This window comes from Phoxinus phoxinus (assembly GCF_949152265.1).
Source record: "Phoxinus phoxinus genome assembly, chromosome: 20".
NCBI lineage: Eukaryota > Metazoa > Chordata > Actinopteri > Cypriniformes > Leuciscidae > Phoxinus > Phoxinus phoxinus.
Window position 1 is genome coordinate 3360409 of NC_136895.1, and position 12159 is coordinate 3372567.

The 12159-nt window shown below is 39.7% G+C and overlaps 1 protein-coding gene across 3 annotated transcripts in view; it reads right to left on the reverse strand.

Annotated features, from left to right (window-relative positions):
- LOC306988566 (uncharacterized protein) overlaps positions 1–12159 on the reverse strand; it is a 58678-nt gene that overhangs the window by 41332 nt on the left and 5187 nt on the right. For 2 of the 3 annotated variants that reach the window (XM_079593638.1, XM_079593639.1), the window contains exons 2-3: positions 7700–7771; positions 7431–7535 (exon numbers count right to left, since the gene is read on the reverse strand). In XM_079593638.1, the coding sequence (XP_079449764.1) occupies positions 7431–7535; positions 7700–7771 (177 nt within the window). Of the gene's footprint in view, positions 1–6051; positions 7536–7699; positions 9413–12159 lie in introns of those variants that run through there. The other variant, XM_079593637.1, reaches the window with a different exon arrangement.

Here is a 12159-nt window from a genome sequence, read left to right on the forward strand (position 1 = left end):
GTTCAGTTAGATTGAAACAAAAGGTGTGCGTGTAAACAATGAATGGCGACTCCAGAAAGGAAAAGCCGAATCCCGGACATTTTGGACGATCTCGACGGCCGGACGTGTCCGGGAAAAAGAGGATGGTCACCGCTACTACTCAGCTTTCTCCAGGGGGGCAGTGTTTCGGAAGACACTGAAGCATCCCCGGGCGCCGCCATTGGCTAGCGGACCCCCACCTGCTGTTAGCAATCCATTGACTCCCATTCATTTTGGCGTCACTTTGACAGCGAATAACTTTACATCTGAGGCGTTTAAAGACTCCGTTTGTCCATTGTTTATTTCTAAAGAAACACGAAAATGTATAAAAGGCTCCATTACCTTGTATCTTACGTTATGGCCCCGTAGAAGCAGTTTTTGTAAAAATAGGCTAACGATTGCGTCATATCCGCGCGACTCTGTCGCACAAATCGAGAAATTACCGTATGGACAGGCAGAGAAGCTCGCAAGCAATCGGGAGGACGTGGAGGCATAAAGTCAAGGGAGAAGCCCAAAGAGAGTGATAAAGTTGCTCCTGCTGCTAGCTCATGGACAGCTAATGCTAACGCTCTCCGTCTCTGAGAGACTCGGAAGGGAATGATTCAGATTTCTCTCGGCACAGCGACTAGAAGAGCTACAGGTTGCTCACGTCACATCTACGTCGTCAAGCTCAGTGTGAGTCTGCGCAGTTCGCCTGGCGATCAGGAAGTGAGTGCTTCTAATTGACTTCATTTCTCTCCGTTGAAACCTATGGGGTCGCTGTGTCCAGTTTATATACTGTCTATGGCTTTCTCCACAGAACAAGAGCCTGTTAGCTTAGCTTCAAATAAAAGATGTCTGACACTATTTGTACATTCTGGGAGTGAGATCCCCCCTCTGTGGGCGGGCTGAGAACATGCGGATCTAGCGCCTCCTACTGGCTGTAGTCTCTCGCCTCTGGCCAAAGAATCCTCATATAACGCAATATGACGATTTTTTCCAGACTAAAAATACATAAATGTCATCTCAGGGGGACATGAGGCAGGGGGGAGCACGGTAATTCGAAAATAATACTGGCTTTCTACTGATACAAAGCTTAATGCTAAATCCTGAAGTATCCCTTTAAGTGTATATGCTGTTGAGATGTTTGCCATTTTGATTGCATTAGAATGGATAGAAAACGCCAAGTTAAACAAAACTTTAATTTGCAGCGATTCTGTTTCTGTACTGCAGTCTTAAGACCGGTATGGTCAAGAATCATCAGGAAATATTTTATGATATTATGGCTATCTATTTAAAAATAAAGAATAAAGGTGATGACGTTATATTCATGTGGGTACCAGCACGGGTATTATAGGAAATGAAAAGGTAGATAAAATTGCTAAGAAAGCACTACAAAAAGAGAATATAGAAGCAGTCATCGGCCTTTCAAGATCAGAAGGAAGAGTACAGTGTGGAGAAATGACCAAAAAATGGCAACAAAGGTGGGACCAAGAAATTAAAGGAAGACATCTATACTCAATAAAAAAAAGAGTTGGCAGGTAGAAAATAAGAGAGGAAACAGGAGAGAAGAAACGATTGTAACCAGATTAGGACATAATAAATGAAGAATAGGGCATAATACATTAAATAGTGCTCCGCATATCATGGGGAAACATCCAACTGGGTTTTGTGATCAATGTCAAATACCTGAGACTGTAGTGCTAATTAATTGTTCAAAATATGAATTACAGAGAATAGTTAAGATAAAAGATATGGAAAAAAGTAGCACATGGAGTAAAGAGTGTAATGGACTGCAGTAAGAGTGAACAAGGAGTTAAATATTGGATTTGTTTTCTGATTAAATCGGGAATAATGACTATGATGATGACTAAAAAATATGGGAAATAACTCGAACCAGAAGATGGCAGTGATGCAACATTAAGGATGCAAGCTGCCGTTAAAACCCAAAGAAGAAGAAGGAGAAGGGTCGCTGTGTGCATTTCTTCTACTGTCTGTCTATGGTTGTTGTAAGACCGTATAATTATTCTGAATTGTTTTATCTCAGGGTAAAAATTTGTGTTACTTAGATAGCAGGTGAAGTTCCTGCTGGTTCAGAAAAAAAAGAAGAAGAAAGGTTATAATGTTTATACGTTTCTTACTTCTACGGTTTTATGATATAGAACACTATTCTTCCTTTACGTGAGTGATGTTAAGGTTATATTATGGTGCTGAGTTATAATGCTAAATATGGTGCCGATCTCGACAGCCCATTTGTTGCTTATCAACACTAGTAGTATTTAACCAAGGTTAAGTTCTTTATTTTTCATAGTTCTTATTTTTTGTCTTTATTAATGTTGTCAATTGTCTCACTAAATGCCAGGGGTCTTCGTAAAATTTGTCAAGAGAAAAGCATTATTTTTGTTTGCAAAACAATTCAAATCAGACTTTGTCTATTTTCAAGAATCTCACTCTAATGAGGACGATTCTAACTTTTGGAGGTCTCAATGGGGAAATACTATATGGCTCTCCCACGGAACAGAGCGTTCAGCTGGGGTAGCCTCTTTAAATAACACGTTTAATGGAAATGTCTTGACCACACAATGTGACCCAGGCGGTCACTTTATTTGCCAAATTATTGAACTCAATGACTCAACCTACTTAGTTTCTAATATTTATGGGTATAATACCAAGAAAGAAAATGTGAACCTTTTGTTGTCTATTGAAAACATTTTTACAGGTTGGTTGGTTAGATTCCCAAATGCGTTCATATTATTAGGAGGTGATTTTAATATTATTCTAGATGGTTCTATAGATAAAAATCCACCTTCTCAGCATAACAGTTCAGACTCATACTTGACTGACTTTATAAGAAGATTTAAACTGATAGATATATGGAGAGAGAAAAATCCTAATAGCAGATTGTATACCTGGAGCAATAAATCAGGCTCTAGGCAATCACGACTGGACTATTGGCTTATATCTGACAGTTTAAACAAGGATGATGTTGATGTTAGCATCTGCCCTACTCCCTTAACTGATCATAAAGCCATATGCATATCTCTTAATAGCTCAGCTGGTTCTACACTTCCCACACGTTCAAGCTATTGGAAGCTCAACTGTTCTGCTTTGCAAAATGGGGTAGTTCAATATAAGATTAAGGATATGATTTCACTTTATTGGTCTAAAGCAAACAAAGAAAACTGTTTTGGGCTCAACTGGGACCTGCTCAAATATGAGATAGGAAAATATTTAAGAAAGTTTGGTGCTGAAACAGTCAAAGCCAGGAAAGCGGAGGAGTTAAAGATTGTCTCTAATATAACAAAATTATCTTGCAGAGAATTTGACTCCCTAACAAAGGAGGAAAAAGAATGGTTATCTTACTCACAAATCAAACTTGATGAAATGTATCGGCAAAAAGCAAAGGGTGCCTTTATCAGATCCCGCTCTAAGTGGTTAGAGGAAGGTGAACAAAACTCTCGTTATTTCTTTAGTCTAGAGAAATATCGTTTCACCAACAAAAGTATCAGTAAGTTGAATATTAATGGAGCTATCTCTGAAGATCATCGTAAAATATCAGAGTTTTGTTCAAAATTTTATAAAGACTTGTATAGCTCTCAATTTAGTCCAACTGCATCTGATAATTTTTTTAACTCCCTTTCAGTGAAGATGATAAGCGAAGAGGATAGAGAGCACTGTGACATGCCTATATCACTTGAAGAAGTACAGCAAGCTATAAACAAACTAAAAAATAACAAATCGCCTGGGTGTGATGGGCTATCCTCCGAATTTTATAAATCTTTTATCGCTGAACTGTCCCCTTTTTTATTGAAAGTTTTCATAGAATCTGTTGAAAAGGAAGGCCTTCCCACCTCTCTGACCCAAGGAATAACAGTCCTAATTCCTAAACCAAACAAGGACAAATTATTTTTAGATAATTGGCGCCCAATTTGTTTACTTAACAACGATTATAAAATCTTAGCTCTCTTATTGGCTAGAAGATTACGGTCTGTTCTGGACTCCATCATAGACGAAACACAATCAGGCTTCATGAACAAAAGGCATATAGGAAATAACATTAGGCTCATTTTAGATATTTTAGATTACCCAGAATTGGTAGAGGAGGGTGGGCTTATGCTGTTTGTAGATTTCTACAAAGCATTTGACACCGTTGAACATCCATTCATTTTACAGTCCCTTAAAAAATTCGGTTTTGGTGAGTTTTTTTCCTCAGCTATTAAAAGTCTATATAACAATAGTAATGAAAATCAAGTCTCTGTTGCAATAAATACCATAGAAAAATTTTCCATGGCCTCTGGCTTAAGGCTGAATATCAATAAGTGTGAAATCATGGCTATTAAGGACTCCGCGAAATCTTCCATATGTAGTATCCCAGTCAAAAGTGAACTTGTTCACTTAGGTATCACAATTACCAAGGACCAACAAAAAAGGACTTTATTGAACTTCAACCCTATTATTCAAAGAACCAGAAAAAAGCTGAACCAGTGGCTGTTACGGGATCTCTCCCTCAGAGGCAGAACCCTACTGTCTAAGGCAGAAGGTTTATCACGGTTAACATATCCAGCTCTATCTCTGTATGTGGACAAAAAACATATTACTGAGATTGACAAGCTACTTTTTAACTTCTTATGGAAAAATAGAACTCATCATGTGAAGAAGTCTGTTCTAACAAATGACTATGAAAAGGGTGGATTAAACTTTATCGATTTCTGTACTCTTAATACTACTTTTAAAGTAAATTGGTTGAAACATTTCTTTAAAAACCCTAATTCCATTTGGAATGTCATACCATGTCACATTCTGTCAAAACTGGGTGGGTTGAGCTACTTCTTAACCTGTAATTATAATATTGATAAGGTCCCGATAAAAATGGCATCCTTTCACCGCCAGGCCTTCCTTTCATGGTCTCTTGTTTTCAAACACAACTTTTCACCCAACAACTATTACATATGGAACAACAAAGACATACTGTTTAAACACAAATCTTTATTTATTGATTACTGGTTTAATAATAACATTATTTTTGTTGACCAATTATTTAACAGAGATGGTTGTCTTTACTCTTATAATGAGTTTATAGAAGAATACAAAATTCCTGTGTCTCCTGGAGATTATGCCAAAGTTTTTGGAGCAATCTCTTCTGGTGTCTGCATGTTATATAGAGCTCAACCAAGATTGGACACACAACAACTAACTTTATCGCTGACTGACACTTCAGTTGGTAAGATTTGTTTTTCGTGTAACAATGGCAAGAACAATAAACTAATTAGATCCCTGTTCAAAACAGATATTATCACAGTCCCATATGTGGTTCCATACTGGAATAAATTTGTGCAAAACGTTGACTGGAAGAAGGTCTGGCTCTTACCCAACCGATATTTGCTGACCAATAAAATTAGAGAAATATCATTTAAAATAATTCATAAGTTTTACCCGTCTAATGATCATATTGTTAAAAAAAATTAAAAAGACATTGATGTAATGTGCACTTTCTGCTCTATGAGTATTGAAACAGTTACACATTTGTTTTGGCACTGCCCTTTTGTCCAAAGTTTCTGGTTTGACATTTGTAACTTTATTGCAGAGAAAATTGAGAAAGATTTCAAGTTGTTTTGGAAGGATGTTCTTTTTGGCCTTTATGACCTCAACAGAACTAAGACTAGGCCTAATGAAACTTTCATTATTAATCTCATTATTCTCTTGGCAAAATTTTACATTCATAAATGTAAGTTTGCGCATTCCAAAACATCTTTTATCGCTTTTAACATTGAGGTCAAGCAAAATGTTAACACGATTAAGTTTTCTCTTAATCAAAAGGCAACAAAACTGTGAATGTGTGTAAACAATTTGATATTTTTTTGTAAATCCGTACTTCCCCTGGCAAATGTGATGATGTGAGTCTTTTGTTTATGTTAAAACACCTGCAATTTTGGAAACTGCACAATATGTTATTGTTATAATGGGGAAGAACGTTCCTGTAAACTGTGCAATTGTTGGAAAAAAAAAAAAAAAAAAAAAAAAAAAAAAAAAAACACAATTCTTGTTTGCATATTACTTTGTTTTATTTATTTTGCTGTCGACCACAGGCTTGGCGTTTCTAACCTGAGAGACAGAGAGATAATCAACATATACATATATATAATATATTCTCACACACTCTCTGACACACACAAAGCAGGATTATTATAGTTAACAACCCGATAAAATCATAGGCATCAACTGAAATACAATAAAACTAACTTATTCCATTTCAGCTATGGTTGCCAACATTTCTAATTTTCACTTAGTTAAGTTAAAAAGTTAAAGTTACAAAATAACTAAAACTGAGTGGCCCAAATTAGTTAAATTTCACGCAATATTGGTTTTAGATACACCGTCTGGTGCACCTGGACATATCATCAGTGATGTAACCTAGGATCACGGGGGGTTTCGGGTCTTTCAACAATCAGACCCCCTCCCCTAGGCGACCCAGCCGGGGTGATCAAGTCCCAGCTTATGTCCAGGTAGCGCTACTACCCTACACGCCATGCCTCTCCTCTCCTGATCCACAGCCACCTTGATGCTACTTCTGCAGCATCAGTGGCCAACTTGATGGCCCTTCGCTGGCTCGCCCCTGTGATGCCAAGCATTTTGTAGGCCCTGCAAAGGGAATGGCCCACAAACCCTCGACATCCCACTTCGACAGGTTGGCATATTGCCCGCCACCCATTGCTCCGGCAACCCTCCACAAGCTGGGAGTACTTTGCCCTCTTTCTTTCATTGGCCTCCTCCATACGGTCCTCCCAAGGCACTGTTAACTCCAAGAGAATTACCTGCTTGGAGGACTCTGAGGTGAGCACAATGTCAGGCCTTAATGTTGTTATGGCAACTGCTTCAGGGAACTTCAGCTGCTTGCCCAGATCAACTGCCAGCTCCCAGTCGCGCGCCGTTGCCAACAGGCCAGAGGAGGTGCCCCGGGCAGCTGGTGTTGACTTCTCCCCAGCTCTGACAAAAGCTACGGTCTTCACTGGGCGAAGGCTCTTGCTGTGGCTAATTCCACTGCAGATAGAATCCGCTACGGCTTTTAGGACCTGGACATGCCACCAGCGGTAACGCCCTTCGCCCAGGGCTTTTGGACAGCAGCTCAGGATGTGTTCCAACGTTCCTCTCCTCTGGCAGAGGGGGCATGCTGGTGTCTCCACCTTTCCCCAGGAGAAGAGGTTGGATGGACTTGGCAACACGTCATAGACCGCCTGAATCAGGAATTTTATCCTGTAGGGTTCAGCCTTCCAAAGCTCAGTCCATGTGATTTTGCGCTCCGCTGTTCGCTCCCATCTTGTCCAGGCGCCCTGTTGCCGCATCCCAGCCATCTGGCAAGCTCGCTTCTCCTCAACTCCTGCACGCACCTCCTCCAGGATGGTGGAGGACATGTTAAAAAAAGCGAACAGTCACACCTTCTCCTTGTGCCTCTCATAGTCCTTCTTATCCCACTTTTCTTGAAGGAAATGTGACGCTGTGGGTTTCATTGGCTGGTAGAATGACTTCTTTCCTGGCGAGTTCTGTGGTATAAAAATAAACATTCTGACATAAACACTCTGTCAGCTAAACATTAAGATTAATCATACAGGTAATGTATGATTAATCTCCTCATACCAAACCTGTATGAGGAGAAACTCATTCTGAGGAAAATACATTCTTGTTTACATATTAATAAATCAGACACCTTTTGTCTCTTTACACTCTGTTGCGCCGGTGTCTCCATGGCCTTGGTGTTGACAGGTTTGCCGTTTCTCACCTGAGACAGAGAGAAAATCAACATTTACATATATATGGTCATTCCTGGTATGCGGTGTTATATTGGCTTCGAAAAAGTACATGATTTTCATGTTTTTAGCATTCTACCAAAATAGTGACATGTTTAACTATAAGGAATACATATTGGTCAAGGTCAGGGACTCAAAAAATAATAGTTTTAACAGTTACTAATCACTGAAACTAATAGTGGTACTGATGTTTCTATGAAAATAATGAAATAGATTTATTTATTTATTTTATTTTTTTTACATATAGACATTTACATTACAGTATAACTGCCATCAATTTCAACATTATTAGGCTTTAAAAATATTTTTTTAATCTTAAGATTAACCTTTTTAACAAATCGTTATATTATTATTACAATTTCAAAGTTAACATTTTAAGAAATAAATCATTTACCCATTTCTGAGCTCCAGAAAATCAGGCAAAATTAATCAATGAGGCTCTTTTTATGCATTTTATATACATTTTATATATATGTACAGGTCCCGGGCAGTCGGGAGGACTGTAAGCAGTTTAAAAACTTAACAGAGAGAGAGAGAGAGACAATAGTTAGTGGTTGCTTAAAGGTCCTATTTGTTGTCTTTTAATCAACATTGTACTTCAGAGAATAGCTGCCAACTTTTGAGTTTAGCTTGGAGTGAGATTTTTTTTTTTGGGGGGGGAGAAAATTTCTCCCACACTTCTGTGTGTGGGAGAAAAAAAACTTGCATCACAATAAGTTGTGATTGTCAAAACATTTGGTAACTTATTTTTATTAAGTTTACTGACAACATGTTACAATGTTTAGCTGCATGGTTACAATTGCTGGCAGGCAGGGCCGTGCACAGGGGGGTGGCCCGGTGGCCAGAGCCACTGCCCTTCTGCCCTCATCAGCTGAGGTGCCCCTAACCCTCCAGAGGATTCCCATAAAAACTTTCTGTTATCGCTCCGCTAAAGATCCACTGATTCTGCTAATTCGCTCCGTGTTTTCCTGCTCGCTCCGCAGCATCACTCACAGACATGTGCCTGCTCTCCGACGACAGTTTCAGAATAGAATGTCGTCCCATTGACAGGTCGATTACAAATTACAATCTACATTACAGACAGTGGTTGATCCACGAAATTAGTATTTTGGTAATTTGTTTTTGTATTTCTGTCGGTAATGTTTTCCTCCTGGTCTTCTAATAGTGCTAACAACTTGTACAACATATCCATGTTCTTGGAAGAAAATTAGAATTCTTGTTCAATCAAATTATTTAACCTGATCTAATCTAATATAAATAACACTAATAAATAAATAAAACACAAATAAATAAATAACATTTTCTGTTGTCGGCAGATTTTGTAGACAAAAAACAATGCCTTCACAAAATTAGAAGACAGAGTTAAAAGACAGCTTAAAGCCCATTCAACATTGCATAGAATATTAAGCAGACAATTTTTCCACACTTTAACTCCTGTGAATAGATTTCCCATTATAATCAATTGCCTTAGTTGATACTAGTATCTACAGTGATGTGAATAAGTATGGACACCCATGCTAAAGTTGACTAAAAAGAGGAATAAAAAATCATCTTTTGGAAATTGATCTTAATGCCTTAATTAAAAAAAATGAGGAAAAATCCAACCTTTAAGGACACCAATTTTCTTTGTGAATGAATAATGTATCGTAAATAAATAAATAAATGTTCGTCCTTAAAGTATGGGGTGCATAAGTCTGGACACCCCTGTGTTAAATCCCCATAGAGGCAGGCATATTTATATTTTTAAAGGCCAGTTATTTCATGGATCCAGGATATTACGATCCTGATAAAGTTCCTTAGTCTCTGGAATTAAAATATCCCCCAATTTGCATTGAGAGATGATCTTATGGAAAGTACCCCATGCCAATATCTAGGTATGGTGAAGGGTATGTGATGATGTGGGGGATATTTTAATTCCAGAGACTAAGGAACTTTATCAGGATCGTAGTATCCTGGATCCATGAAATAACTGGCCTTTAAAAATAAAAATCTGCCTGCCTCTATGGGGATTTAACATAGGGGTGTCCTGACTTATGCATTTTAAGGAAGAACATTTATTTACTTATAATACATTATTCATTCACAAAGACAATTGGTGTCCTTAAAGGTTGGATTTTTCCTAAAAATGTTTTAATTAAGGCAATAAGATAAATTTCCAAAATATGATTTTTTTTTTTTATTATTTCTCTTTTTAGGCAACTTTAGCATGGGTGTCCATACTTATTCACATCACTGTGTATAACATACATCATATTTCTAATATTTTAATGAGACCATATTAACATTATACATAATAAAAAGGTAATATACTATAAATTATCTAAATGAGTTCTAATCTAAATGAATAGTACCTTAGTATAGTAGGTTACAAGGCACCTAAGAAATATTTGCTTTTCACTACTCCCATGTAATCTTATTGCCCACGATTATAAAAGAATTGTTATTAATTCTCTATATTAAGATGACACTGCCTCAGTAAAACTCCTTATAGTGCCCCCTTTTTTTGTTTGAGCCACTGCCCCTCAAACGCCACGGCGCGTCTTTGACAACTCCAGATATCGCACACACCGGTCGAGAAGCGCCATGGCGCGTCTTTGACAACTCGAGGTATCGCACACACCCGACGAGAAGCGCCACGGCGCGCCTATGACAACTCGAGGTATCGTACACACCCGACGAGAAGCGCCACGGCGCGCCTATGACAACTCGAGGTATCGTACACACCCGACGAGAAGCGCCACGGCGCGCCTATGACAACTCGAGGTATCGTACACACCCGACGAGAAGCTCCACGGCGCGCCTATGACAACTCGAGGTATCGTACACACCCGACGCGTCTTTGACAACTCGAGGTATCGTACACACCCGACGAGAAGCGCCACGGCGCGTCTTTGACAACTCGAGGTATCGCACACAGGGTCCGAAATTAACACCCGCCAAGCGCCAAATGCGGGTAGATTTTCCATTTGGCGAGTAAATCTCAAAAGGCTATCCGCCACACTGGCGGGTGAATATTCATACCAAAATAGTAATGTAATAAACATTTTTTAATAAAATGTTTGTCCCGCCATAGTCTTATCTGATCGGTGAGTAGTAGCCGAATGTAGACGAACTGCTGCGCGTGTGACAGGGCGCATATTTAACGAGCAGAGAACGAGCAGAGATATGAAGAACGAACAGAGAGAGAGAGCGAGCCCCGGTCGCGCGCGCGCTCTCTCTCTCTTTCTCTCTCTCAGTGGAGACAGGCGAAAGTATAGGCTTCACCGTCTCCTAAGCGCTGTCTTCAGCATCCGAAATTAACACCAGCCAAGCACCAAATGCTGGTAGATTTTCCGTTTAGCGAGTAAATAATAAAATAAAATGTTCGGACACTCGGGAGGTCGTGAGATATTGCACACGTTACGAGTCAGTTAAACTGATAATCGCGTCAAAGCAGCTGGTACACGGCACGACTGTCCGGCGGCAATCACGTGAGCTTTCGCGCTAAACACAAGAGACCTGAGTTTTCAATGTTGCAGGCAATAGCTTCAGATAGAAAATGACAGAAATGTGTGTGCAAATGGACAGTAGCCATTCCTTTCAACATAAAAACGAGAGAGAGAGAGAGAGAGAGAGAGAGAGAGAGAGAGAGAGAGAGAGATTGAGAGAGAGAGATTGAGAGAGTGTGTGTGTGTAAAATAAATTTTTTTTTTATTATTATTATTATTATAGCCTACATTGCAAATTTTGCTCTGGACAATTTTTTATGTTTGTATTCAACATAATACCTTATTATCTCAATTAAATGTACTGAAATTAATGTATGTGTGACACAAAAAGGCTGTTTATTATTTTGGCCGGTAAAAAATATGCTTGGCTGGTAGATTTTTTCATCTACCAGTCCCCGTGGCAGGTGAGCCAAAAAGTTAATTTCGGACCCTGATCGCACACACCAGACGAGAAGCGCCACGGCGCGCCTATGACAACTCGAGGTATCGCACACACCCGACGAGAAGCGCCACGGCACGTCTATGACAACTCGAGGTATCGCACACACCAGACGAGAAGCGCCACGGCGTCTATGACAACTCGAGGTATCGCACACACCCGACGAGAAGCGCCACGGCGCGTCTATGACAACTCGAGGTATCGCACACACCCGACGAGAAGTGCCACGCCGCGTCTTTGACAACTCGAGGTATCGCACACCCCAGACGAGAAGCGCCACGGCACGTCTATGACAACTCGAGGTATCGCACACACCAGACGAGAAGCGCCACGGCGTCTATGACAACTCGAGGTATCGCACACACCCGACGAGAAGCGCCACGGCGCGTCTATGACAACTCGAGGTATCGCACACACCCGACGAGAAGTGCCA